The sequence below is a fragment of the Meriones unguiculatus genome, chromosome 4 (genome assembly GCF_030254825.1).
Source record: "Meriones unguiculatus strain TT.TT164.6M chromosome 4, Bangor_MerUng_6.1, whole genome shotgun sequence".
In the NCBI taxonomy this organism is placed as follows: domain Eukaryota; kingdom Metazoa; phylum Chordata; class Mammalia; order Rodentia; family Muridae; genus Meriones; species Meriones unguiculatus.
Window position 1 is genome coordinate 32,135,730 of NC_083352.1, and position 26,399 is coordinate 32,162,128.

General features: G+C 41.5%; 1 protein-coding gene across 1 annotated transcript in view; it reads right to left on the bottom strand.

Moving 5' to 3' along the window:
• Positions 1-25,986, bottom strand: part of Mtmr7 (myotubularin related protein 7) — an 88,738-nt gene extending 62,752 nt beyond the window's left edge. Inside the window, exon 1 of the mRNA XM_021663329.2 lies at positions 25,926-25,986. Within this exon, the coding sequence (XP_021519004.1) occupies positions 25,926-25,949 (24 nt within the window). The 5' untranslated portion in view covers positions 25,950-25,986. The remainder of the gene's footprint in view (positions 1-25,925) is intronic.
• Positions 25,987-26,399: the final 413 nt, after the last annotated feature.

The following is a 26,399-nucleotide window of genomic DNA, read 5'->3' on the forward strand; positions in this document are numbered from 1 at the left end:
CTTTGTACATCTGACCTCACTTAATCCTCATGATACACCCATGAGTCAGATTCTTCACACTTCCCACTTCTAAATTCTCTTTAGAGACTTGATCAACACCCTCACATCAAGGTGGCTAGCTCTGAAACCTGGGCTTGTCATTTGTTATGGCTGTGGACACCTGCCAATCTCCTGAGGTTTCTCTCTAACTGCTACATTAAAAAGAAATGCTAAATAATAATAATAATAATAATAAAATGTTTAAGATAATGCATTCATAATTACTGCACACAATTTTAGGCATAAAAATTCAGTGTTAAAACAGGTGATTTATTAAGGTAAAATTACAGTGCAATACTATCTTCACAAACACCATCAAGACATTATTCTTAGAGAAAATCCAAATATAGATGCTTAGAAATTGTAAACAAGAGCCCAAACACTGGTACAGACTAACTTTCAGGATTCTCAGAACTAATAAAAGAGGAAACAGCAAACATGTGATTGCATTCAACAAGATGCTGACATGCAGCACTGTGCTAGGCACTGAGGAAAAACAAAATGGGTAAGACAGCCATTGTATGGCTGCAGGGACCTTACAGATTCAATGTGAAGGACTACAACAGTTTAACATCCTTCTATTCCCATCCCTTCTCTGCTGGGTCCAGGCTGAGAGGAATAAAGAGTTTTGTTGTTGTTGGTTGAGCTTTTCTAAGACAAAGCTGAGAAGCTTCAGTCAAAGCTCAGGGCTCTATCAGCCACTGCCAGGTCTGAAAGTAGACACCCTGGCTGCAGAACAGCATCCTTCCTATTTGCATTTCTGCCTGGGAGTCAGGACGTAAATCTTATAAATCACCCAGAGACAGGACTTCTCTCCAGCAATTTCACAATGCCATCTGCTAATCTCACTATAAGAGGATATTGCTTTCCACCCCGCAGGTCAAATATGGCACTGGTAAACATTCTGGGTTCCAGAATCATTTGAGACTACAGATGCCCTTCAGGATGAGGAATTCACAGGTAGCGTTACTACCATTCACTGAAAAGGATAGGAGAAGGACTAATAGCAGAGAACTAAAGTGTTCTCGGCCAAATACCAAGTCTTCAGTGCTATATAAATTAGGCTAAAGGTCACTGTCAATCATTTAGGCGAAGAGATCCAGAGACTGTTGAGCAGAGAGAAATCAAAATGTTTGCGGCAGCCAAAACCTAAGACAAGTTTATGTTCTAATCTAAGAAAAGCAGCTAGATAAATAGTTCACCACGCTAAATTTGGTATCATGACATTTTCTGACTCTACCAACATGAAAAGAAAAGTATTCACAAGAGGCAGGGGCTCTGGATCTGGTTCTGAAATGGAACCGCTGGGCAGAGGCAGTTGAGCTCTCTGCTTCTGACCTGCAGGAAGAACCTCAGAGTCTCTGACAGCTCTCCATTCCAGGATGCTGCAGTTCTGTCTTAATGGTGCTTTCAAAACCACGCAGAACACAACATAGGCACCGCTGTAGCAATGTGCACGAAGTGACTGAGTAGTAAAACTTCCATTAACTCAGCCACATGGAAAGGTGGTTGACCAACAGAAAACTCTCCCAGCTTTCTAAGAAAAGCAAGGCACGGCCTCTGCTCCAGCAGAATCTGAACTGCTCCAGAGGCTGTGCTGCTCATCACAGCTCTACGCACAAGGTGAAAACCCCACGTGCAGCACACCTTACTAATAATAGCTGGTAGGTGTTCAGGCTGAGCTACCCTGTTCTTACAACCTGGCATTTTTCTCTTTGGGGAAGTTAGGAAAAGACTGGCTATATACTAGAGGATTTGAAAGATTTCCTGAGTTAGTTCTACCTGCCATAACTATAATTTTATTTTAAGTCTGAATTAATGGTCTTACTGTAGCATTAAAAATAAAATCCCTGACTCTCCAAGATGGTGGCAACCAGTGTTCACCATTTCTGAAGGGCAGAAGATCCAAAATTCCAAAACAAGTGAGCAGATGGGTGGCTGAAGCCAGAGCATTAACTTTGAGGCTTCCCCAGCTAGAGGGGCCAACCGTGAGCTGGGACAGACTGAAACGAGAACCCCCACCCCACCCCCTTGGACAATTCCGGGGTCTGAGAGTGGCAAGCTATCAACCCCCTGCACTCCTGCACTGTCAGCTGCACCTTCGCACTGCGGCAGCGGCAGGGAGTGCAAACCCAGGTACAGGGCACCTCCTCACTCTAACGGCCAGACAGGGTTCCCAAATCTGCGAACAGAAAAATGTGGGCTCTCTGAGATTACCGCATACGCCTGCGCGTGAATTCACAGGCCCTCTGCGCTTCGCACACCCGCCTGTGAGTGAGTGCACGGGGACCTCCAAGTGAGTGCTTCTGAGAGAGTGTACAGGGCCCCAGATCGCGTACCCTGTATGCTAGCAGCCAGACATCGGGTCCCTCTCACACACACCCCTGCTGTGGACAACATAGGGATCTCTGAGGCAACATTCTCAACACTGAAGCCTCTGTTCTGTGGGTCTCCCAGTGGAGTCCAGGCAAACAATTCCTGGAGCCAAGATGGTGCAGCTCAGGCAGATCTGAGCGCTTGGAGCATAGTACAGAGACAGGCCTGTGGAACACTGCGCCATTCAGGACACTTGCGCATGCACACTGTGCCCACACCTGCACCATAACCTGCGCTTGCTCTTCTACCTTCATTTCACCCTACCAGGCAAGGACACTTCCAAGCACACTCCTGCGCTTGTGTCCTTGCCCCTGTGACCTTCCTCCCTTAGCTACATCTGAAACACCAACACCCACTCTCAAACCTGTGGACCTCTCTCATCTTCCTGAATAATACTCCATACTCCAGAGACTGACGGACCCAGTCTGAAGTACAGGCTCCAGGAAAAACAGTGAAGGCTACTGACCTTCACATGGCTAGAGGCAGGCAAAAGAACACACCCAACAAAAAGCAGGCCATCATGGCTTCACCAACAACCCCCAAAAATCAATGGATATTTTAATTCATCAGAAGGACAGGAAAATGATTTTTAAAACTATGCTTATCAAGTAATTACAGGCACATAAAGAGGAAATGAACAAAAAAGAGGCCATCATGGAAACAGAGGAATCCACATTCAAAAAGCTGAAAGAAATGGTGCAAGACATGAAAACAAAATTAGAATCAATAAAGAAAACACAAACAAAGAAAATCCTGGAGCTGGAGAACTTAGAGAAAACGTCAGGGACCACAACAAACACACAAGATGGAAGAGAGAATCTCAGGCGTTGAAGATACATTTGAAGAAATGGATACATCTCTCAAAGAAAATATAAAATCAGAAAAGTCTCAAACACAAAATATCCAAGAAATCAAGGACGCCATGAAGACCAAATCTAAGAATAATAGTAATAGATGAAAAATAAGATTCTAGGCTCCAAGGTCCAGAAATATTTTCAAGAAAATCATAGAAGAAAATTTTCCCAACTTAAAGAAAGAGATGTCCTTAAACATACAAGAGGTTTACAGAACACCAAATAGACTACACCAAAAAAGAAACTCCTCACATCACACAACAGTCAAAACACCAAATCTACAGAACAAAGAAAAAAAATTAAAATTGGCAAGGGGAAGAAGGGCAAGTAACATAGAAAGGTAGACCTACCAGAATGACACCAGACTTCTCAACAGAAACCATGAAAGCCAGAAGGGCCTGTGCATATGTCATGCAGACAATAAGAGAACACAGATGTCAAACTAGACTACTATACCCAGCAAAGCTTTCAATCAACATAGATGGAGAAAATAAAATACTCCATGACAAAACTAAACTTAAACAATATATACACAGCAACCCAATCATACAGAATATACTACAAGGAAAACTCCAATCTAACAAAATCAACTACAGCCAAGACTACAGTGGACACAGATAACCTCACAACAAAAAAATCAAAAGAAAACATACACACAAACACACTACCACCAACAACTCCACCATAAAAGTAACTAGCATCCATTGATAACTTATCTATCAACATCACAGACTCAACTCTCCAATAAAAAGACATAGACTAACGGAATGGTTGCGGAAACAGGATCCAACATTCTGCTACATTCTAGAAACTCACCTCTGAAACAAAGAATGACAGCACCTCAGAGTAAAGGGCTGGAAAAATGTTTTCCAAGCAAATGGACACAGAAAACAAGCTGGAGTACATATCCTAATATACAATAAAATAGACTTTCAAACAAAATTAATCAAAAAAGATGAGGAAGGACAATTCATTCTCATCAAAGGAAAAATCCACGAGGAGGACATCAAAATCCTGAATATGCCCCAAATACAAGAGCACCTGCATTTGTAAATGAAACATTATTAAAGCTCAAATCACACATCAGTCTCAAGCCTTAATAGAGGGAGACTCCACTTTCACCAAGAAACATCATCGAGACAGAAGCTAAGTAGGGAAATCACACTTACAGAGGCCCTGAAACAAATATACCTAATAGATGTCTATAGAACCTTTCACCCAAACTCAAAAGAATATACCTTCTTCTCAGCACCACACGGAACCTTCTCCAAAATTAACCATATATTCAGACACAAAGCAAGCCTCAACAGATACAAGAAGATTGAAATAATCCCTTGTATCCTATAAGACCATCATGGCCTAAAATTAACCCTCAACAACAGAAATAACAAAAAGCCTACACACACATAGGAACTAAACAACTCTCTACTCAACAACAGCTGTATCAGGGAAGAAATTAAAAGAGAAATTAAAGACTTCCTAAAATTCAATGAAAATGAAGGCACAACTTATCCAAATTTATAGGACATAATGAAAGCAATGCTAAAAGGAAAGTTCATAGCACTAAGTGCCTTCAGAAAGAAGTTTCAAACATCTCATAGAAGCAACTTAATGACACAACTGAAAGTACTAGAAAAAAAAAAAGAAGCAGACACACCCAATAGGAGTAGACAGTTGTAAATAATCAAACCCAGGGCTGAAATCAATAAATTAGAAACAAATAAAACAATTCAAAGAATCAATAAAACCAAGAGCTGGTTCTTTGAGAAACTCAATAAGATAGACAAATCCTTAGCCAAACTAACTAAAAGGTAGAAAGAAACTATACAAAACAGCAAAATCAAAAATGAAAGAGTGACATAGCGAAAGATACCGAGGAAATCCAAAGAATCACAAGTTCATTTCCTTAGATGCTGAAAAAGCATTTGACAAAATTCAACACTCATTCACGTCTAAAGTTTTGGAGAGATCAGAGATACAGGCACATGCCTAAACATCATAAAGACAACACATAGCAAGCCTATAGCCAACATCAAACTAAATGGAGAGAAACTTAAATCAGGGGCTGAAATCAGGGACAAGGCAAGGCTGCTCACTCTCTCCATATCTCTTCAACACAGTACTTGAAGTTCTAGCTAGAGTAAGAAGACAACTAAAGGAGATCAAGGGAATACACGCTGGAAAGGAAGAAGTCAAAGTATCACTATTTGCAGATGATATGATAGTATACATGAGTGACCCCAAAAATTCAAACTGAGAAAAACTTCAGCTGATAAACACCTTAAGCAAAGTGGCTAGATACAAAATTAACTCAAAAAAATTCAGTAGCCGTCTTGTATACAAAAGACAAGAGGGCTGAAAAACAAATTAGGGAAACAACACACTTCACAAGAGCCACAAAGTACCATGGTATGACTCTAACCAAGCAAGTGAAGACCTGTATGAAAAAAATTTCAAGTCTCTGAAGAAATCAAAGAAGCTATCAGAAGATGTAGATATCCCATGCTCATGGATCAGTAGGATTAACATAGTGAAAATGGCCATCCTACCATCTAAAGATTCAATGCAATTCCCATCAAAATACCAACACAATTCTCTACAGAACTTGAAAAAAACAACTCTCAATTTCATAAGGAAAAATAAAAAACCCAAAATATCTAAAATGACCCTGTACAATAACAGATATTCTGGAAGTATCTCCATCCCAGATCTCAAGTTGTATTACAGAGCAACAGTAATAAAAACTTCATGGTCCTGACAGAGAAACAGTCTGGAGGATCAATGGAATCAAATAGAAGACCCAGAAATAAACCCAAACACCTAGGGATACTTAATTTTTGACAAAGAAGTCAAAACAATACAATGGAAAGAAAGACAGCATCTTCAACAAATGGTGCTGGTCCAACTGGATGTCTACATGGAGAAAAATGCAAGTAGATCCATATTTATCTCCCTGCACAAAACTAAAATCTAAGTGGATCAAAGACCCCAACATAAAACCAAATACACTAAATCGGTTAGAAGAAAAAGTGGGGAAGAGCCTGGAACTCTTCGGCACAGGAGACAACTTCCTGAACCAACAGCACAGGTTCCCATCAATAAATGGGACTTCATGAAAATAAAAAGCTTCTGTAAAGAAAAGGACACTGTCATCTAACAAAACAACAGCCTATGGAGTAGGAATGGATCTTCACCAACCCTATATCTAACAGAGGGCTAATATCCAGAATATATAAAGAACTTATGTTTATATAACAAACCAAGTAATCCAATTAAAAAATGGGGGACGGAGCTAAACAGAGAATTCTCAATAGAGGAATATAGAATGGCAGAAAAATACTTAAAGAAATATTCAACGCCCTTAGTCATCAGGGAAATGCAAATCAAAATAACCCTGATATTTCACTTTACACCCATCAGAATGGCTAAGATCAAAAACACAAGTGACAACACATGCTGGAGAGGTTTTAGCGAAAGGGGAACCCTCCTCCACTGCTGGTGGGAATGTAAGCTGGTACAACCACTTTAGAAACCAATCTGGAGCTTTCTCAGACAACTAGGAATAGTGCTACCTCCAGATGCAGCACTACCACTCTTTGGCATATATCTGAAATATGCTCAACTATACAACAAGGGCATTTGCTCAACCATGTTCGTAGCAGCTTATCTGTAACAGCCAGAATCTGGACACAACCTAGATGTCCCTCAATGGAAGAATAGATAAAGAAATTGTGGTACATTTACACAATGGAATACTACTCAGCAATAAAAAAAAAAAAAAAAAAAAAAAGGAAATCTGAAATTTGCAGGCAAATGGTGGGAACTAAAAAAGATCATTTTGAGTGAGGTAACCTAGAAACAGAAAGGCATATATGGTATATGCTTACTCATAAGTGGTTATTAGACATATAATATAGGATAAACATACTAAAATCTATACTCTTAAAAAAGCTAAACAACAAAGAAGACCCAAGGGAAGATGCTCAATCCTCATTCAGAAGGACAAAGGCAATAGACATTAGAAGCAGGAGAAGACAGTGAACAGGACAGAAGCCTACCACAGATGGCCTTTGAAAGACTCTACTGATCGAGGTACCAAAGCAGAGGGTGAGATTCATAGCAAAACTTTGGGCAGAGTATAGGGAATCTTATGAAAGAAGGGAGAGATAGAAAGACCTGGAGGGGACAGAAGCTCCAAAAGGAGGCCAACAGAGACCCTCCCCCCCCCACCCCACCCCAAAAAAACCCTGAGCCCTTGGGGCTCTGAAAGGAATGATACCTCAACTAAGGAAAATGCATGGAGAGGACCTAAAACCCCTGCTCAGATGAAGCCCATACTCAGTCTCCAAGTGGGGTCCCTACTAAGGGGAGCAGGGGCTTTCTCTGATATGAACTCAGCAGCAGGCTCTCTGATCACCTTCCCCTGGGGGTTGCAGCCCTGCCAGGCCACAGAAGAAGACAATGAAACCAGTTCTAGTGAAACCTGATAGGCTAGGGTCAAACAGAAGGGGAGGAGGACCTCATCTATCAGTGAACTAGGGGCTGGGCATAGGGGGAGAAGAGGGAGGGTGAGATTGGGAGTAGATGGGGGAGGGGGCCACAGCTGGGATACAAATTGAATAAATTGTAATAAATGATAAAAAAGAATAGAATAAATAAATAAATGAAGCCCTTTGGCTGACTTAACAGAATGAACATCATATTCTCTCTTTTGGCATTACATACACCAAAACACCATTAAAATATTTAAAGATTGAATAAGACAGCAAGGTAGGTCAGTCGGTAGAGGATCTGAGTTCAGTCATAGCACCCTAATATTGCAAAAGCATTATGGATCAAAACTCCAACCTCCAATTTCCTGGAAACTCCAATCAGACTCTAATGCACACGTGAAAAGGCCCAATGAAGCTGGAGAAGTGACAAGCTGGTTGGCTGGCTACCTGAGGCCCAGCTGCCCTCTTCTTCCTTGAGGGGGCAAACCCCCATGTCCAATCGGAACAACATAGTTTCCTGATTCTCCCATGATCCATTGAAATGCCTTGAGGTCCACAAAGGTGCATATCCCACCATGAGCTGTGAGGCCTCCCTTCAACCTGGGAGAAATGTTTTACAAGCCAAGTCTTTTTAATATTTTTGTCTTAGTGTCTTTTCTTGTTGCTATGGTAGGAAATACTCTGACAAAAACAACTGAAAGAAGGCTTTCATCTGGCTCACAGTTCCAGGTTATAGTCTACCATGGCGGAGGATTCTGAGTGTTGGGAGCTTCCGTGAGCTGGTCGCATTGTGTGTACAGTCAGGAAACAGAGAAGGACAAATGCATCATGAGCTCACTTTGTCCCCTGTACACAATCCAGGAACCCCTGCCCAGGAAATATTTCTACCCACAATAAAGATGGGTCTTGATTATAAAATCACTAGATGCTCTTCCAGAGGGCTGGGATTCAACTCCCAGAACCGACATGGCAGCTTACAGCCATCACTCACTCTAGTTCCTGGAGGATCCAACACCTTCTTCGGGCCTCAGTGGATACCAGGCATACATATGGTACACAGATACATACATGAGCAAAATATCCACATGCACACAAACATTTTTGTAACTAAAAAGATGGGTCTTAACACATCAAGTAACTATAATTAGACTAGCTCCTCACAGGCATGCTTGGAGACCTACGTCCGGGGGATTCTAGAGTCTGTCTGGTCGAAAGTTAAGAATAACCATCCATTAGTCGTGCAGTAATTGCACATAGGTAACTGGAAATTCCAAAGTTAACCACAACAGAGACTAAAGTCCTTTTTCCTTCCACTGAGTACTCATATCTATATAGCAAAGCTCCCTTGTTGACGTAGTGGTAACAAGAAATGTACTCAATTATAGTTGGCAAAGGATACACGCTAGAAGAAAAACTGAAGCAAAAACAAATTCTTCAGAACATTCAAGATTGCTGTAATCTTATAATTATGGGGGAAGGAATTACATTTTTCTAATTTAAAAAGGAAGTACTTTTTTCCCCCTCCTTATATAAGATTGCCTAACCAAATAAAGAGCATAGTCACAAAGCTTCCAGGGTTTTCCCGTCCAGCCTTTTGCTAGAAAAAAAATCATGAACATCAATCCTTTCCCCCAAAAGGCAGATTTAAACTGTTCAAAACTATAAAACCAATGAAAGTCTTTTCCCAGGACCATTTGATTCAAAGGTCAGAGACAGAAGAACTAAGGGAAGGGCAAAAAGCATAGAGCACAGTCCAAGGAAATACACAACATGTAAGCAAAAGAAACATTCTACCCTTCAGGAAACCCTTGAAGGCCTTCAGAACAACACATGAAAGGAGCCTTTAAAAATGAACTCCTGCGAGTATACAGTGCTGTACAACTAAATTATTTCAAAATCATAGTTTATAAGCATGGCACCTACAAATGAGCCTACAAATTAGACAGCTGAGCCTTATCAGTTTAACTTTTTAAATTTATAAACGCATTATTTAGTTATGTTGATTTGTTGAATGCCTACCGTGTGCCAGGGACCCGGACAATGTATCAAAGGTTCCCAAAGAGTAAGGAGGCACAGATTACTTGACTCCATCTATCTCTGTTATGAACCTGCTAGGAGAAAGAAGAATCTCATCCTCATGTGCTGTAGGCCACACAGAAGTTACCAGGTCATATGTCTACAAAGGTCAGGGGTAATACTGGCTTCAGGCCAGCAGTGACTCAGAACACCCAGTTCCTCACACACCAACCCTGACCGCACCCTCATGCATGCCCTGGCTTCTCCACTCCAGACCACTGCAGCAACTCCAGCCTTACCATCAGCCACCTCTAGAGACAGTAAAGTTATCAGATGCTCCATCAGCACCTCACTTCCCTAGGGTCCATGCCTATTCAGAAACTCATATAATGATGCAATCTAAGAGCAAGGACTGGTAGCGCAGGACACCCGCCCTGCATACAGTCCCAGCAAACACCTTCAAGGAGCCAAGGAGAACGACAATGTATCGGTACACATCTAACAGAAAACCTTCCCCAAGCTCTACTGAAACAATCACCTTTCTACACACTTTCATCCTGTGACACTGTCAGCAGTAACAGCTTCCCTCTGCTGCTGCTGCTGCTGCTGCTGCTGTGCCTTCCACAGCACCGCCCTACCTGATCTGCTTAACAGATCCTTCCTTTTATCCCCATAGACCTCACAGATTGGCCTTTAAAGATGTCGTGACAGACTGAAATTTATAGTCAAAGTCAAACCTTCAGCCTTGTCCTTTCTCTGGCAATAGCTACTTAGCCCATGCTTTTAACTTTGTCTCCTTAAACACAAACTTTTCTCTGGACAGGGCCGGATCCATCCAGATTAGCTGAAGTAGGAGGGTTTAGATTGAGAAAATCCATACCCTGGTCAGAAGAAGATTTATAATCCAACAATCCAAGGGGTTTAGACAGACGCACATTAGACAAGAGAAATCCACCCCTGTAATCTTGATACAGTTTTCAAAACTCCCAGGAGGAGAACAGAAAGGTGCAGACTGCCTGGCTACACTCACAAAAAGATGTTAAAATCTTGAATTTGGTGCATGGTAGAAGGATTTTTTTTTTAAGTGTACCAGATTTCAAAGTAAATAAGCAACATATTTCTCAATTTGCTAGGAATGTTTGAGTCCTTCTAACACGTGGGAAATAGGGGAACTGGATATACATACTTCTCAAAATTTGTGGGCTATATAGACATTCTCAAATAATTCCCATACAGTTATATTCCATCTGTAAAAACAAGGGAGTTGAGGATTTTTCTTTTAAAATTAGGGGGGAGAAAAAAAAAAAAAAAACAGTCCCATCTCCTGTATTAAAACTCTTCTACCTGACTTAGGTCAAGACAAGGAATCCAGCGTGACAATTCTGAGCAGACTCCAATGTTTACACACCAGCGCCAGGATGCTGTTCTAGCTACTTATTTACTTGTTAAAGAGACAGATCTGAATGACATTTAACTAAATTTTAAAACTCCTCTGAGGTAGATAAGGAAGCTACAATGGTGACACACATCAATAGCTGCTGAAGAAGCAAGAGTGCTGGGAACTGTTGGGAGAGGCAGAGGGAGCCCCACCCCCCACCCCCCAGGCTCAGCGGGAAATGCAAACATCACGCCAGAAGCTGGCTCTCATACATAGCCAGGCACTTGAGAGTTTTACATGGGGCCGTAGGATTTATTTTGCTAGGATGACCCTAGATGTGCAGGCTCAAAGGCACATGTGCCGCTGAAGAAGAGAACAGTCCCCGGATTCATTTCAATGCCACCTTAAAATAACCTCAACTAAAAATACCATTTTCTGCAAGCATAAATAAGAGAAAGATTTTAAAATGTTGAAAAGAAAATAAATTAGGAACAGATGCTGGGCCTGATATAATTCAAATACTAAGTGTTTGGAGCAATCTATTAATGACAAGTGGATTAAAAAGAATAAAGCTATTTTTGAAAAAAAATTAAGTAGGTTTGGAAGAAAAAACTCCTTGTGGTGAATCAATACAGAATGCTAAAGGTTGTTCTGTGATAATAATGCATTCCTCTAAAAACTATTTCTAAAAATCCTTCTGAATTTGATATATTTCTGACAAAAGCATTAATTAGCCAACAAAAGACTAAACAAACACTTTACTTACAAAGAAAGCTTTTTGGAAACTATGGGAAAATATTTTTCCAAGGCCAAGCTGTGCCAAATGGAACTTAACTGTGGCTCAGGAAGACACAGCCTGGGCATAAAGCGAGGCAAGCCTCAGCCCTTCCCACCAACTCCTGACAAGCCTAGGGCCTGGGGCTGGAAGAGTGAGGCCATCCATTCAGGGGAAAGCCAGGCTGCATCCTGTCTATACATGCCCATGCTGTACTCCTGGGTGCTGGAGCTCGGAAGGATGGCCTGCACAATCACACCATCTTCTCTTCCTCCTCTTACACAGAGCTCTTGAGAGACCCACTGATCCCTTTCCATGAAATGAGCATAAAGCAAACTGTCTCACAGACACAAACTTAGGAGGCTTCTTCTGAGTTCTGAGTGCAGGAGGGCACTCCTGCCCAGTCACAGTGTGGTGGATTGCTCAGCACATCCTAATAGCTAAGCCCTCCCATTAACCCTTTCTTATTCAACCACTCCACAAAGTGGCCCCTCTCTAGCCTTTAAGCTGCTAGGAAACCTCTGGTAACTTTTTTTTAACACTTTTTTTTTAACACCTTTTATTTTTTTTTAAACTTACTATGCACTGTCTTAATGTAGACTATTCTTACGGTACTGCTTAGAATTGTTTGATCCTGCAGCCTCATGAATGATGCTAGGCAGATACTTTCTACAGATGTCCCACGGTTTATTGGATTTTGGAAGCACCAAACCATAACTGCAGATCAACCACTCTCAACTGTGGGATCCCTAGTGATGGGCATCACAATTTTTTTCATCTTTTCAGGCTAATGCGGAGCATATATGCTAAAATGCTTGTCTAATGAATGGAAATTAGTAACACTTTGGTTAAAAACCAAAAATATGAGTGCTCATAGGCAGAACTGGGTATGATTAAGCAGGAGGGTGCTCTCACTGAATTTGAATTTTCAGACAAGATAAAGAGGAATGTTCTATTATGAGATACATTATAAGTAGAAGAAACAAAGAGCAGGAATCAAATGAAAAGAAAACTCATGTCCTATGACTAAAATGAAGCCTGAGGATGACACTAAGGCCTTGAAGCTTGAACACAAAGTCACATGAAACCATATTCTCTATTTATTCATTCAACAGGCTGTGGATTCCTCTCCTTTGTACTAGACAGGCTCTTGGAAACTGGGGATACATAAATAGTCAAGATAAAGTTACTGCCTGCATGCCACTTGGAGATGTGTGGACAAGAAACACATAATATATCAGATGGCCAAATAAAACAACATGCATGTGCATGGGTGTTCATGCTAGAGGGTCCAAGATCCGAGGGAGGAATTAAAGCAGATAAACACACTGGGAGGGATGGCGGTCTGCTCAGGAAAGACTTCGCTAAAAAAATGGTGAGCTATTTCAAAAGAGAAACAACGAAGTGAGTCAAGTCCTTGGAAGCATGGGTAGAGACCATTCCTTCAAGAGGGGAGAAGATACAAAGGCAGAATAGCTATGAATGCTCATGTTGTGGGAGTGGCTGATGGAAGCAAGTCAAGTGAGGAGGAATGGATGAGGTGGCACAGGCTACAGAGATGAAGCTTGATGGGTCTTCTAGACCATGATATAAATTCAACTTTGATGTGGTGGAAAGCTACTGGAAAGCTTACATGGGATAGGGAGCAAGGCTTGAGAAAGGAATGTTCTAGAAATGAAAAGGTTTTCCATACAGAGATTTCAAATACAGTATATTAAATAATTAGAGTATGCTCGTTCAATTCCAAATGACAATGTAAGTTCCATGAAACTAGGCCTGTCAGTCTTGTTAAACCTTCAGAGATTCGGGCCTTTACACAAGATTTACTATACAGGAAGCATGCAATTTAACAAACAAATGCATGGCCAGGCATCTCAAGCTGTATCCACTTAGCTCAAAAGGCAGAAATCCTCCTTCTTAAACCATCACAGCTCAAAATGGTTGAATTGTACCTTGAACATTCTAAATAACTTGTGCTTAGCCACATGCCCAGAGGAATAAAACTTTCTTTCATAGCTTGGCAATAAATTTATTTCTCCGGGAATCTGTGATAAGCAATGTTTTAATACGCAAAAAAAAGAGAGGGAAAAATAAATATACAATTTTTATAAAGTTGTCATGGCCTGACACAAAGCTTTAAGTGGAAGCTATTTTTAAGCTATTTTAAATGGCTTGTGGGAGGAAGGGTTGGGTCCATGTCCTGGGAAGTACTCTTACTCCCTAAGGCTTCAACTAGCTGTCCGCCAGGGGAAAGGGCACTAGAAAAAAATAGTTTCAACTGTTCCTGGCCTACGAAATACGGTACAAAATGAGCTGCTTACAGGCCCCTCTGAGTACAGAGCAAGAATACAAAGCTGGGCCATCACACAGAGTTACGAAATTTGGGGTGTCTGGTCAAGAGGTTTAGTTTCACACATACTTTCACAGCTGGCCCTGGTCAAAGTGGAAAAAGCAACAATAAAAATAAGTTTCCAGTTGGGATGAGAAAAGCCTATGTAAATCTGACCTGTAAAGCGAAGCATCCCAGATGCCTTTGCACCGGCAGACATGGACCGAAGTGATGAAAACTTAACCTCACGTGAAGCCACTGAGGAAAAGAGGCTAAAATTTACCAAGAAGTAAAGAGCGACAAACATGGCCACACACAGGAATTCCATGTCTTCATCGGTCAAGCACGCACCCGTTTCTAGGTATGTAACAATTGCTCAAATCAAATCCCTTTCTGGTACAAATGGCACTTTTCTCCACCACAGAGTTACCCTCACTTCTCTCCTCCACACATCCACCCCAAACAGACCCTCCCTCAGGAATCTGGGCTTTGCCACTCAGGTCTCTCTGCAGAGACTTCCCAAGCAAAACCGGATATTCTCCTAAAATCCATGAGCTTGCAGAGATTGATGTTTTTGTTAAAGAAAAATAAGCTCTGAAAGCATGGGTGTGAACTAGAGTTGGGTTACACAAAGTCACTCTTTGAAGATTGCCTCCAGGGGAGAAAAATATTTAAACCCATTGTGAAGTGTGGAAGTGACTAAGTAGGTCAAATGAAATATTTGGGTTGAGAAAATTCCTTTTATTCTCACATTGCAAGGAAGTTTTCTCAGCATACAAACCTGGCGTCACCCCTTTTGAAACCAGGGTAATAAAAACAATTAAAAAGCACTAAGAAACACCATGCGCCTCATTATTAAGTGTTGTAAATATATCTCACTGTCTGGCCTGTAAAAGGCAAAGACGAGGAAGTCAAGGTTTACGAGTTCTCAGGAACTCACGGAGACCATATACCTAGCTGTAGTTCGGACTGTGGTACTGACCACAGAAGGATACAAAGATTAAAGGAACAGAGCGGAATTGAGGAAGCCCACACATCAGTGCTGAATTATTTTCTCAGCATGTGCGCTAAGACAAAAAGACAGATCAAGCAGGGTCTTTTCAATAAACAGCACTGGAGCAAAAGATATATCCCACAAGCCAAAGGACTACAGCCCTCTACCTCACAGAACGTAACCAAACCTCATTCTGAGTGGATCGAAAACCCAAACATGTAAGTTTCTGTGAGCTTAGGTTAGGCAATGGTTTGTAAAGAACAAGGCACTAAGAAAACAGTAAACTGGACTCCCAAAACTAAAAACTTTAATGCTTCAAAGAGAAAGGAAAGACACCCCAAGGAATGAAAGCTCATAAAAGTCATGTATGAGCTCATGAGCACAATCTATGAAGAACACTTATAGCTCAAAAATGAAAGGCAGAGAAGCCAGCTAAAAGCAAACAAAGAGTTTAAAGAGATATGTGTCCCAATAAGATATAATCAACACACACAAGGAAAGTAGTCAAGATCATGTATCCCTCAGGGAGGTGTAAACCACCCCAGCAGGGACTACTACCCACCCTTTACAGACTATGATCTTGAAGGTAGACATTGAGTGCTGCTGAGGTGGTGATGCAACTGGAATGACCATTCCTCTATCCTGGGAATATAAAATGGTACACTATCTCTGGAAAACTTACCCAAGAGAACTGGAAAACATGGGTTCCCCAAAACACTTCTGTAAGTGTTTATGGAAGCACTACTCATGAATAAAATATCTGGGAACAATCCAAATACCCACCAACTAACAAATGGGTCAACAACCCCGAATGCACCCACAGCAGAAACAGTAAACAACAATAGCTAGGAGACGCAGCTCAGGACATAGGCTCAGGGCCTACACTGAAACGAGGAAAACCAGGTGTGGCAGCATGTGCTTGTAATCCCAGTACTGAAACGGTATCAGCAGAAGGAAGTTCAAGATCATTAACTGAACCAGTATAAGCTGGTTTGAGGCAGAAACACTGTCTCAAAACAAAAAAAACAAAAATGTCGTTTAGCAATATATGCTGAAAAATTGTATGAACCGTAAAATATTACACTAACTGAAAGAAGTTAGGCACAATGAAGAACAAATAATGCCACTTACGTAAGCTGTTCAGAAAAGGCAAATCTGTAAGGCAGAAAGCAGATGAGTGGGTGTGTACATTACAGGACGACACGATGGGGAAATAAGTGCTAACATATACAGGGTTTCATTTTAGAACATTCTTGGGTTTAAAACTGTTTGAAAATTCTATTTCTGTACAAAAGTCATTTTACCTGGGAGACGTTATCGTCCTGTATGAAGAACAATGGTGACTTCCAGCCATCTGTCTCTTTGGAGTTCTCCCACAACATGCACACATATGCCCACAGAGTCATACAGTCTTCATCCCACTACTTTAAAGGGTATTGGCAACTAGCTGCATTCTACATTATATGAATGAATAAAAATACAATTAAAAAATGAAGTAGTCTTTAGTTCTATGACAGACCATGTGCTCTAAATATCAAAGGCTACCTCAGGAAAGCAAGACTTCGAGTACTGCTAAACGATTAGAAGGAAGGATGTCAAGAAACATGGCTACCTCTGTGTGTGTGTGTATGTGTGTGTGTGTGTGTGTGTGTGTGTGTGTGTATCATATGAGGACATCAGAGGCCCTGTTCTATCACTCTCTGCCTCATTCTCTTGAGATAGGGTCTATCACTGACCGGGGAAGTTGGCTTTGAGGGCCACTGGTGGCCAGCATGCCCTGGTGATCCCGCTGTCTCACCATCCTCTGCTTTTTTCACATGGGAGCCTGGGATGGAATTCAGGTCCTCAGACTTGAGGCAGCAAACACTCACCCACTGGGCCATCTCCCCAGCCCTAAGAATGAATGGTTTTTGAGGAATGCTTAACTTCTCTGAGGACTTGCCTTTCTGAAAACGAAGGAAAACGTGACTGCCACAGCTAAGCTTTAAGGTGGATGGGTTCAGCCCACCCAATGAACCCACCTTGCCTCTGCAGTGCGAAGCCCGGTGCGATTACACAAACTATCTCCCCTGAAGCCGTTAAAAGCATTAGGCAATACTGGCCATACCTAGATGAAAACACAATGCTGCCCCTGGTTCTTTTGGTGAAATCAAACTGAAATATAAGGAAAAAGGGTCCAGAATGTTTGATAGCACAAACTGTCAACAGGAAGGTAAAGGCCCAAGCAGACACCATGAGGCCTGCATCTACTTATCACCCAGCCCCCAAGCTGCCCTTTCACATCATCCTCAACAGTACAACAAAAATGAATGTAGTTGTGAAGCATATAAAATTTGGTGTCACACTGTATCGTTCTGAACTCCATTCTGCCTCTCTTGGCTGAAAAAATCTTGCTTAACCTCAGTTTCCTCCGCTTTAAGGTGGGGCTAGCCATGGCATTCACCTAAAAGTGGGACTGATTTAAAGCCGCTACGTGGATTGCCACATGGAAAGCCTGAGAAGAGCGCTGAGTGCAGTGGCCACACTGCTCTAGAGGATGGCTGTCATAAACAGTTACAAGATGAGCTCAATCCGACCAGTAAGCAAAGAAACATAAATCAACAAATCACATATCATCATCAAGAATTATTTTTTAAAAATCTGCTACAACAGTGCCACACAAAATTCAGAAAGAAAATGTTTGAAAAGTCATTAAAAATACTAAAAACATACGTAGAAATGAAATCAAAGACCAGAACATAGGCAATACAGGCTTCTTCACAATAATTTAAATACACTGATGTTTACTGCGGTTATTTGTTAGTGACAAAATGGGGATAAATTAAATGTCAACTAAATTAAACATTAAATGTCTATCCTCAGGAGGATGAAGTACCTGAAACTTTTGACTGCTTACAACATAACAAGTGGCCTCCCAGAATTCCCTATAGATACACGACTTCTGGGTGAGAAACAGAAAACGTGGTTGTTCACTGCACACCAAGAGTTCAAGTTCACTCGAGCTCCTCAGCCTGCCTCCTCACTGCGTCCAGGGAGCAGTCCACATGGACAGAGAACTGAGTAGATGTGGGTCACATATGGGGAGCTTTCAAGCTCACAATTGATAAAGATATCAAGCCATGTGCATAGGCCGCCAACAAACTTGAAGAGCTTTTGCCTCCAAGGAAAACACTATACTTATTTTGGTGGGGGGGGGGAACTCAAGTCACTCTATGCTACTTAGATAGAAATGCCTTCTCGAGAGAGACAGGGAATGAATCCAAGCTGTTCAATATACACCATGCTTCAGACAGTGCAGAACCAAAGCAAGAAAACGAAAATGCCCCAGGAATACTGTCTTCCTAAATAACTCATGGTTTAACCACAGATGACAATTATAGTCTACAAGGTTATTAGAAGTCATTTTTCAGAAGAATATTCAATAAAAAGAACATGGAAACAGAGAGAATACAGATCCAATTTTCTTATAAATTTCATTTTTATTCATATGCAAAGAAAAAGGATGATATTTTTTAGTGAGAAGCAGGTTTTATTTTCTGGGTGTTGAGATTATGCATCATTTTGTTTTCATTCTGCTTTTCCAACTAACTGCCTTACATTACCTTGATACTAAGAAACAATGACTTTAAAAAATACAAAAATTACACCAAAACCATAATTGCCTCCTCCCCAAAACAAGCAAGCAAGCAAGCAAACAAACCATGAACGCTTGGGTCAGTAAAATTAAACCTCTTGTGTTTTCCTACAATACTAGCAAAGCTGGGGACTGACAGTGTACTGCACTGACCTGCCTGGTACTGCCGGGCAAAGCAAGAACCCAAGGGCTGGATCCCCACTGGCCAGCATCACTTAAACCAGGCATGTGTGACATGTTCATCATCTCAGCGTTTGGAAGGTGAAGCAGGCAGGACCAGATGCTTACGGTCATCTGGGCAAGTTCAAGGCCAGCCTAAGATATACGGGACTGTTTCAAAGCCAAAAATGCAAAATAAAAACACTATCAATACACTGAAAGAAAAGCCTCCGGAATGGAATGGGGGACAGCACTGACAACTCAGACAACTGACTAGCAATTTACATCCGGAAGAACTCCCACAATTCAACAATTAAAAAGATAAAGGGGGTGGGAGAAAGGGGAGACTAGGAGAGGATATATGAGAAAGTGGACATGACCACTGCAGGACATACATGTTCATGGAAACTTCATAGTGATATCCATTAGTATGTACTATTAACATGACTTAGTGACTTTAAAACATATTTTTTTAAAGAATCTGGAAAAAAATTAAGATTCAATTTCAAAATAAGCAAAGGATTCAAATAAAGTTATCCAAGGAAAATTTATAAATGGCTAACAGGCACATGAGAAAACAATTAACACCTTTGGTCATTAGGGGATTGCAAATGGAAAACACAGATGAGAAACCACTTCACATCAATCAGGTCAGAGCTTAAATGTGAAATGCTCTTGACCAGGCTCATATGTTCAACACTTGGTCTCCTGCTGGCAGTGGCTGGAAACTTTAGAAGTAGGTCCTAAGAGGAAGTAGGTCACTAGGGGCGTGGTTTTGAAGATCACACCCACTCAGTTTCTTCTTTACTGTTTCCTGTCCACCATGAGGACCCTCCTCTATCACATGCCCACTGTCATGGTGTTCAACCCAACTGTATTAGGCCAAACAGGGATGAACCAATACCTTTGCAAGTGTGAATCAAAGTCGCTCATCCTCTGAAACTCTGTCACATTAGCCAATACAGGAGACTAAAACAAAGAAGATAGTGAACGAGAGAGAGAAAGAGAGAGAGAGAGGAGGGGAGGGGAGGGGAGGGGAGGGGAGGGGAGGGGAGGGGAGGGGAGGGGAGGGGAGGGGAGGGGAGGGGAGGGGAGGGGAGGGGAGGGGAGGGGAGAAGGAAGGAAGGAAGGAAGGAAGGAAGGAAGGAAGGAAGGAAACCTGCAACAGTAGGTATTGTTGGTAGGGCATATAAATGGTCCAGCCACTGTGGACAACTTAGAAAAGTCCTTAACATGCTAAGCAAAGTTTCTCATAAGTTATCAATTATACTCTTAGAGAAAAGACATTCTTAAGAAAACTGAAACATGGGTACAGATTAAAAAAATCCATACACATAAGTTCATAGTTTAACAATAGCCAGAAAACAGGAACACTATAAATCAAGAAATAAAGTTTTAAAAGCCAAGGAGCCACATATTTTGATTCAATTCATATGAGATTTCTCGAAAATTTGCTAAAATAAAAGAGAAATCCCCAGTGCCAATGGTACGATGATGATGACTGGCAGAGAGAAAGAAAATCTCAAGTCTAAATGTCAAACAGAGAACTCACAAATGGGATTACTATTCCCAAATGGAGGATACAGTGAAATTGGTCAGTTTGACATTAATTCTAGGCAGGATTCTAAAATTAGTTACTTAATGGAACTTTGTTTCAACCTAAATAAGGAAACTATCAATCATCAAGAACATTGAGATTCACTCGGTCATCATTTCAAAAGGCTGCACTTCCCTTCTTTCTCGGATGAGCTATTTAGAGAGAGTGGGAGGATGGGCTAGGAAGAGACCTAGTAAAGTTACCAAGGTCAAGGCCCTAAGAAATGGGCAGATGGCATCAGCTACTAAGAATGCACACACTCTAGTTTACCTTGGATAAGATAAGGAACAAGGTAACAGAACTGAGCACAATATATAGTACATGATACCAAACCGAGAGGATATGAAGGTGAGTGGAAGAATCCAAAGCAAGATTAAGCAACAGTACTGAATCCAACGGGAATCAAACAAACAAAAAAAATGACTCATGTAAGTTTAAGAAATTATAAACCAAGACCAACCAATAATTTCTCTAAGCCTGATGAACACGTTCTGGAAATGACTAAAGATGATGTTTGCACAACACTGCATACACACTAAAAGCAGTCGGTTGCATATTTGATGTAAGTGGCCTTATGTTATTCACATTTTATCATATTAAATATAAACGCAATCACTGTTCACTATGTGTATGCATGTGTGTGTATGTATATATATATATATACATATATATATACATATATATATATATAACACATATAAAAGGACTCACAATACAATCGTTATAGGTACAATGTATATGAAACCTCAATTACTAATGCCTCCTCTTAAAAATGAAGTTCTGAAATAAAGAATACTATTCATTGTTTCAATTATTATTTCTTTAATGCACACTTACTCGGTACCAAGCACTGTGTGAGGTGCTGTGGATGCAGGAGTGAATACATCCACATTCTTCTGAGACTCCCAGTTAAGAAAGAAAGCTTAACATTCAACAAATACAAGTCAAAGGAATGCAATAATCATGAGGAACATAAAAGAAAAACAAATGGTTCTATTAGAAAAACATAACAGGCAAGTCTAATTTGGATGAAGGACATGGGCAATAGCCTCTCTGAGACTACATTTAATTTGAAACTGTGACTATGTGAAATTTAGCCTTGTGAAGAAAAGATTAGAGAGGGTTGTTGCCCCATTCTTCCTGCAATGGAATGGCAGTGCCTAAGTCTTGAGATAAAAAAGAACCTGTCATACTTGATAAGCTTACTAAAGCCATTGCTCTAGTCAGGAAATGGTCACTAAAGGAAGTAAGACAGGTCAGTCTCACAAAGACCTAGAATTGTCTTGGGATTCTTTTTTTATATCTAGGTCCAGAAAGAATTCACTAGAAAACTTTGACAAGAGTAAGTATCATATCGATGGCTGATTTCAACTGATGGATTTAAAAAACAAAAACAAACAAACAAAAACTAAGGACATTAATGAGGCACAGCTTGGGGTGTGTCCATGAAAAGGTTTCCAGAGAGTTTTAACCAAAGAGGAAAAACTCACAGTAAATGTGGGCAGTACCATCCCAAGGGCTGGGGTCCCAGACTACATGAGAAAAGGAAACCTTCTGGTGAGCACCAAGGACTAAGCCATTCCACCATCACAACCTTCCCTCCATGAAGGACTGTAAACCCTCAAACTGAGCCCAGGTAACCTTTCCCACTTTAGGTTGCTTTTTTGCCAGGTATTTGGTTGCTGCTTTAAGAAAATTAATACAAGACATGTGATCATATTCTGTCCTAATATAATTATACAGGAAAGAAGAAAGCAGAAAATGAGGAGACTATATACAGTAAGGGCTCAGAATAAGGTGTGGGAGTCAGAATGAAGAAGAAGCATTTCAAGGTCTGTCTTAGAGATGATCCCATATTCCATTAATAACTCAATTTTACAAATGTGGAGGAAATGCCTTTCAGAAAAAGAAAAGATTACTCAGCCAGACCCCAGACAACCAAATGAAATTCTACCAACCATTCAAGCTGTTTCTAGAAACTCGGAAATCTTTTGATGTAAGTAATACTTGAGTGCAAATAATTGCTAAGCTTCCAACAACACAGTTTCTCACTGGGGAATTTTATGGGTGGGAAAAGAAGAGCAACAGCAAAGCAGAAACCCCAGTTTCCACCGTGAAGAGTACAGGTAACAGTGAGTGGCCTTACTACACCCAACCGTAAAGCCGCTTGTTCCCGGAGTATTTCCTTCCTTGCAGGGGCTATTCTGGTAGAAAAGTATTCTGTTTAGCATATGCTCTATTAAAAGCTTTAGTCAAGTGTACACACAGGCACACACACAGAGAAAGAAGTATGGACAAGGCACTTCTAATTATGCAAATGTATGCATCTTCCTCAACTGCAAACTCTATGGCGGCCATTAGTTTTTCATTGAGCAAATCAATAACTTACACTGTCAATGGGAAAGCAGCTATAAAGCATATATTCCTTTTCCTCAGAACTAACCCATTTACATCCTGGTAAATACTGCATCAAATGAACAGTGGGTGAGTTAAGCAAACTTTGTATATAATAACTGAAGACATAAAACAAATTCAAGGAAAAATTCCCCATTCAGTTCCCTGAGATTATAACAGAAGCATGAGGTACAAGTACGAACATGACTCCTAACTACACAGTTAACAATGAATGCTTTAAAAGTAGCTGTACCCCTTTTCTTCAGACATATGCAACCTTTAGTGTTTAAAATCCATGTGAATGCACCCCTAGAGGCTAGAGCTTGACAATGGGTGGGCCCCCTCTATTGTTCTACGACTCTTCATCTTATTTTTTGAGACAGGGTCTCTCTTGCTGAAACCTGGAGCTTGCTGTTTGACTAGACTGGCTGGCTATCGAGCACTGGCAATCTGGTCTCCACCCACCCTCCAGTGCTGGGATTACAGGTGTGTGCCATCACACACAGCTTTTATGTGGGTAATGGGGATCTAAACTCAGATACCCATACTTGTGCAAAAAAACACTTTAACCACTGAGCCATCTTCTGAGATGGCTCATAACACATTCAACCTTTTGATGTTACTACATGACCTTGTCATCTACAAAGCTGACAGCAGAGTACCTTGCAATTGAGCTGTTTGATCTCATACTGTTTTGTGTTGGGCTGCATTCACAGCCACCCTTAGGCACATAGGTTTATGGCTATGGGTTGGATACTCCTGAATGCTTAAAGTTAATTTCCAACTTAAAAAAATGTAAGACAAAAGATACTATCTTTTCTTCCCAATTAACTGCTCATGCTCAGCAGCATCATAGTTTTCAGATTCTTCGTGGCTGCAACTATTTGTTAGGACGTGTATCTCGAGAATTGTGTGGCACATCCCTCAAATGTTCTTGAACATCGACTCCTTCCATGGTAAGAGTCAACTCTGCTAAGAAGGGAGAGTTTTTTTTTCATCTTCACATGAGACTACACACATGACAGAGTGGGTAGAGAGACCTATAGGACCATGTAGTGACTCACCCTCCATTAACTCCCCTCTTTGCATCCATGGTACCTTGTTGAAGTCCATGTCTCGGTCATATAATGCCATGTTCACAACTGGCACTCCATCCAGGCTATGAGCTCCTGCCTGTATGGTACTTCAAAGCATTTCACAAAAAATATGCTACATGGCTCTTAAATGTTTATGGAATGAAACAGATCAATGAATTATATCTGACCAATCTGTATAACTTCAGAGTTTTGTTTATTTTATTATTGCAATGTATTATTCTACTGCTAACGGCCCTGTAATTTGAATTTATTTCTATTTCTGGACAGAGGAATTTCTGACTTGAAGTAGTACACTGCCTATAGGGGGCTGATGAGAACCAATTTATTAAATACTTCTTGTTGCTCAGGTTTAGATATACGGCTTTGTCTGGGGTGAAACCGAGTAAAGACCAGAAAACAACTTCACTTTCCCAAGTTCATACTGAGTGAGAGCATGCCATCCAGGGCTGCCACCATAAGACACCACCTGCATAAAGGGCCTCTTGATCATGAAAAAGAATGCCCTTGGCAAGAGACAAAGGGAATCCATGGGTTAAATACATCATTCTCAAATAAATTATTTAATACCACTTAAGGCCTGAAAGCCTTGGGCCACCTATCTTGTGGTTTATGGCAATGTCTTCTAAGTTTACAATTTCCCGATTGTAAAACAGCAATTTAATTCCACAGTTCAACATCAATACGATTTAAATTTACCATTGGAACTGACATTCTCCAGCAAGCTAGAAGACTGACTCTTCCACGAACATAATATTAAAGAGGCTTTTACTAAGAGGTATGTGCAACCCTTCCAGAGTGTAGGAATAAATTCTTGCTGGATAAAGAGCAAAGTAATTATATTTTCGTTCTCATGAAATGATAATATCCCTGGGACCACATGAGTTCTGTTCACCCAGATATAATTTTTGACCTAAATCTGTCAAGGGCCTAGATTTAAAAAAAAAAAAAAGATTCTAAAAGGACTGTGAGGTGTCAACAAAAGACAGACAACAGGATTTTTAAAAAGTATTCCTTCCCACGGTTTTTTTGAAAATCAGATAGGAATTTCTATCATTGTTTTCACTCGAAATTACATTACAACAAAGAGTGGCAAGATTTGGTACAAAGGCCAAGGCTTCCAGTCGTATTTAACTGGGTAATTGGGAAAGAGTCAGTTCCATTCAGTGGCAAACGCCGTTGTGTTTAACACACACCCACAGACGAATCTACATGCCGCATCTTTCTTCCTAAAGAACCAAACAGTGGAAACAGAAGAATACGCCATCATTCAGTTACAGCAAGTATGGATCCTAAGCTCAGCGGAAGGTCCCTCCCTAGCAGCTCCCACCACGTAATGGTGAAGGATGCGTCGGGTGATTCCGAATTCTCAGCTTCAGCAAGCTTCCAAGTTCATTCAAACCATCTGTTTAATAATGTGCTTTCCTTTGCACCTGCTGTTGAGGAGCTTGCTTCCCTTTCAACTGCTTACAGCCACCAACACTTGTAAATGAAAATTTTTAAAGCCTAGAAATAGGCAAATAGAAAAAAAGCGTTTATCACCTCCCTATTACTCAACAGACAATTGGGGTTCATTTCCTCCTGCCCAACCCTGCGTTCACTGCGCAACCCCCAAGGACAAGAGGTTAGCTCCCGCTAGGCCTGTAAGCCAGCAAGAGAAAGACCAGCCTCGCAGGGCTCTGGGAGATGCTAGGGCGCCTCCAGCTCCTCCCCGCGGTCCAGCTCCCCGTAGGGCAGCCCCGTACTCTCAGCATCCCTCCTCCCTCCCTCCCTCCTCCGCCTGGGGCACCAACCTTGGGCGTGCGGATGTGCTCCATGGCAGGACCGCGTCTGCAGGGTCCCGGGCGGGCGCGGCCTCACGCACCTGCGCGCTCTTGCGGCGCAATGGGAAGCACGGGGAGGGGGCTTCGGCGGGAGCGGGCGTGGGCGGGCCGCGGCCTTAGCTCCGCCTCCAGGTGCGCCGGGATGTGCGCGCGCCCCGGGGCGCCTGCGCGAGTCCCTGAGCGCGGCTCTGCGCCTGCCCGTACCTGTGAACTTTACTCTTGGACTCTGCTCTCCTTCCAGCCTCCCCTCCCTGGCGGAGGAGATGAGGGCCGTAGCTGATAGGTATCTGTCAAGATGGGCATCCTCAAACCGGCCGTGGTGGCGCTTGCCTGTAATCCCAGGCACTCGGGAGGCTGAGGCAGGAGGATCGTTTGGGTCCAGCAGCTTGGAACCAGCAAGAGAGACTTGAAGGCATGCCCCTACTTAAAAAAAAAAAAAAAAAG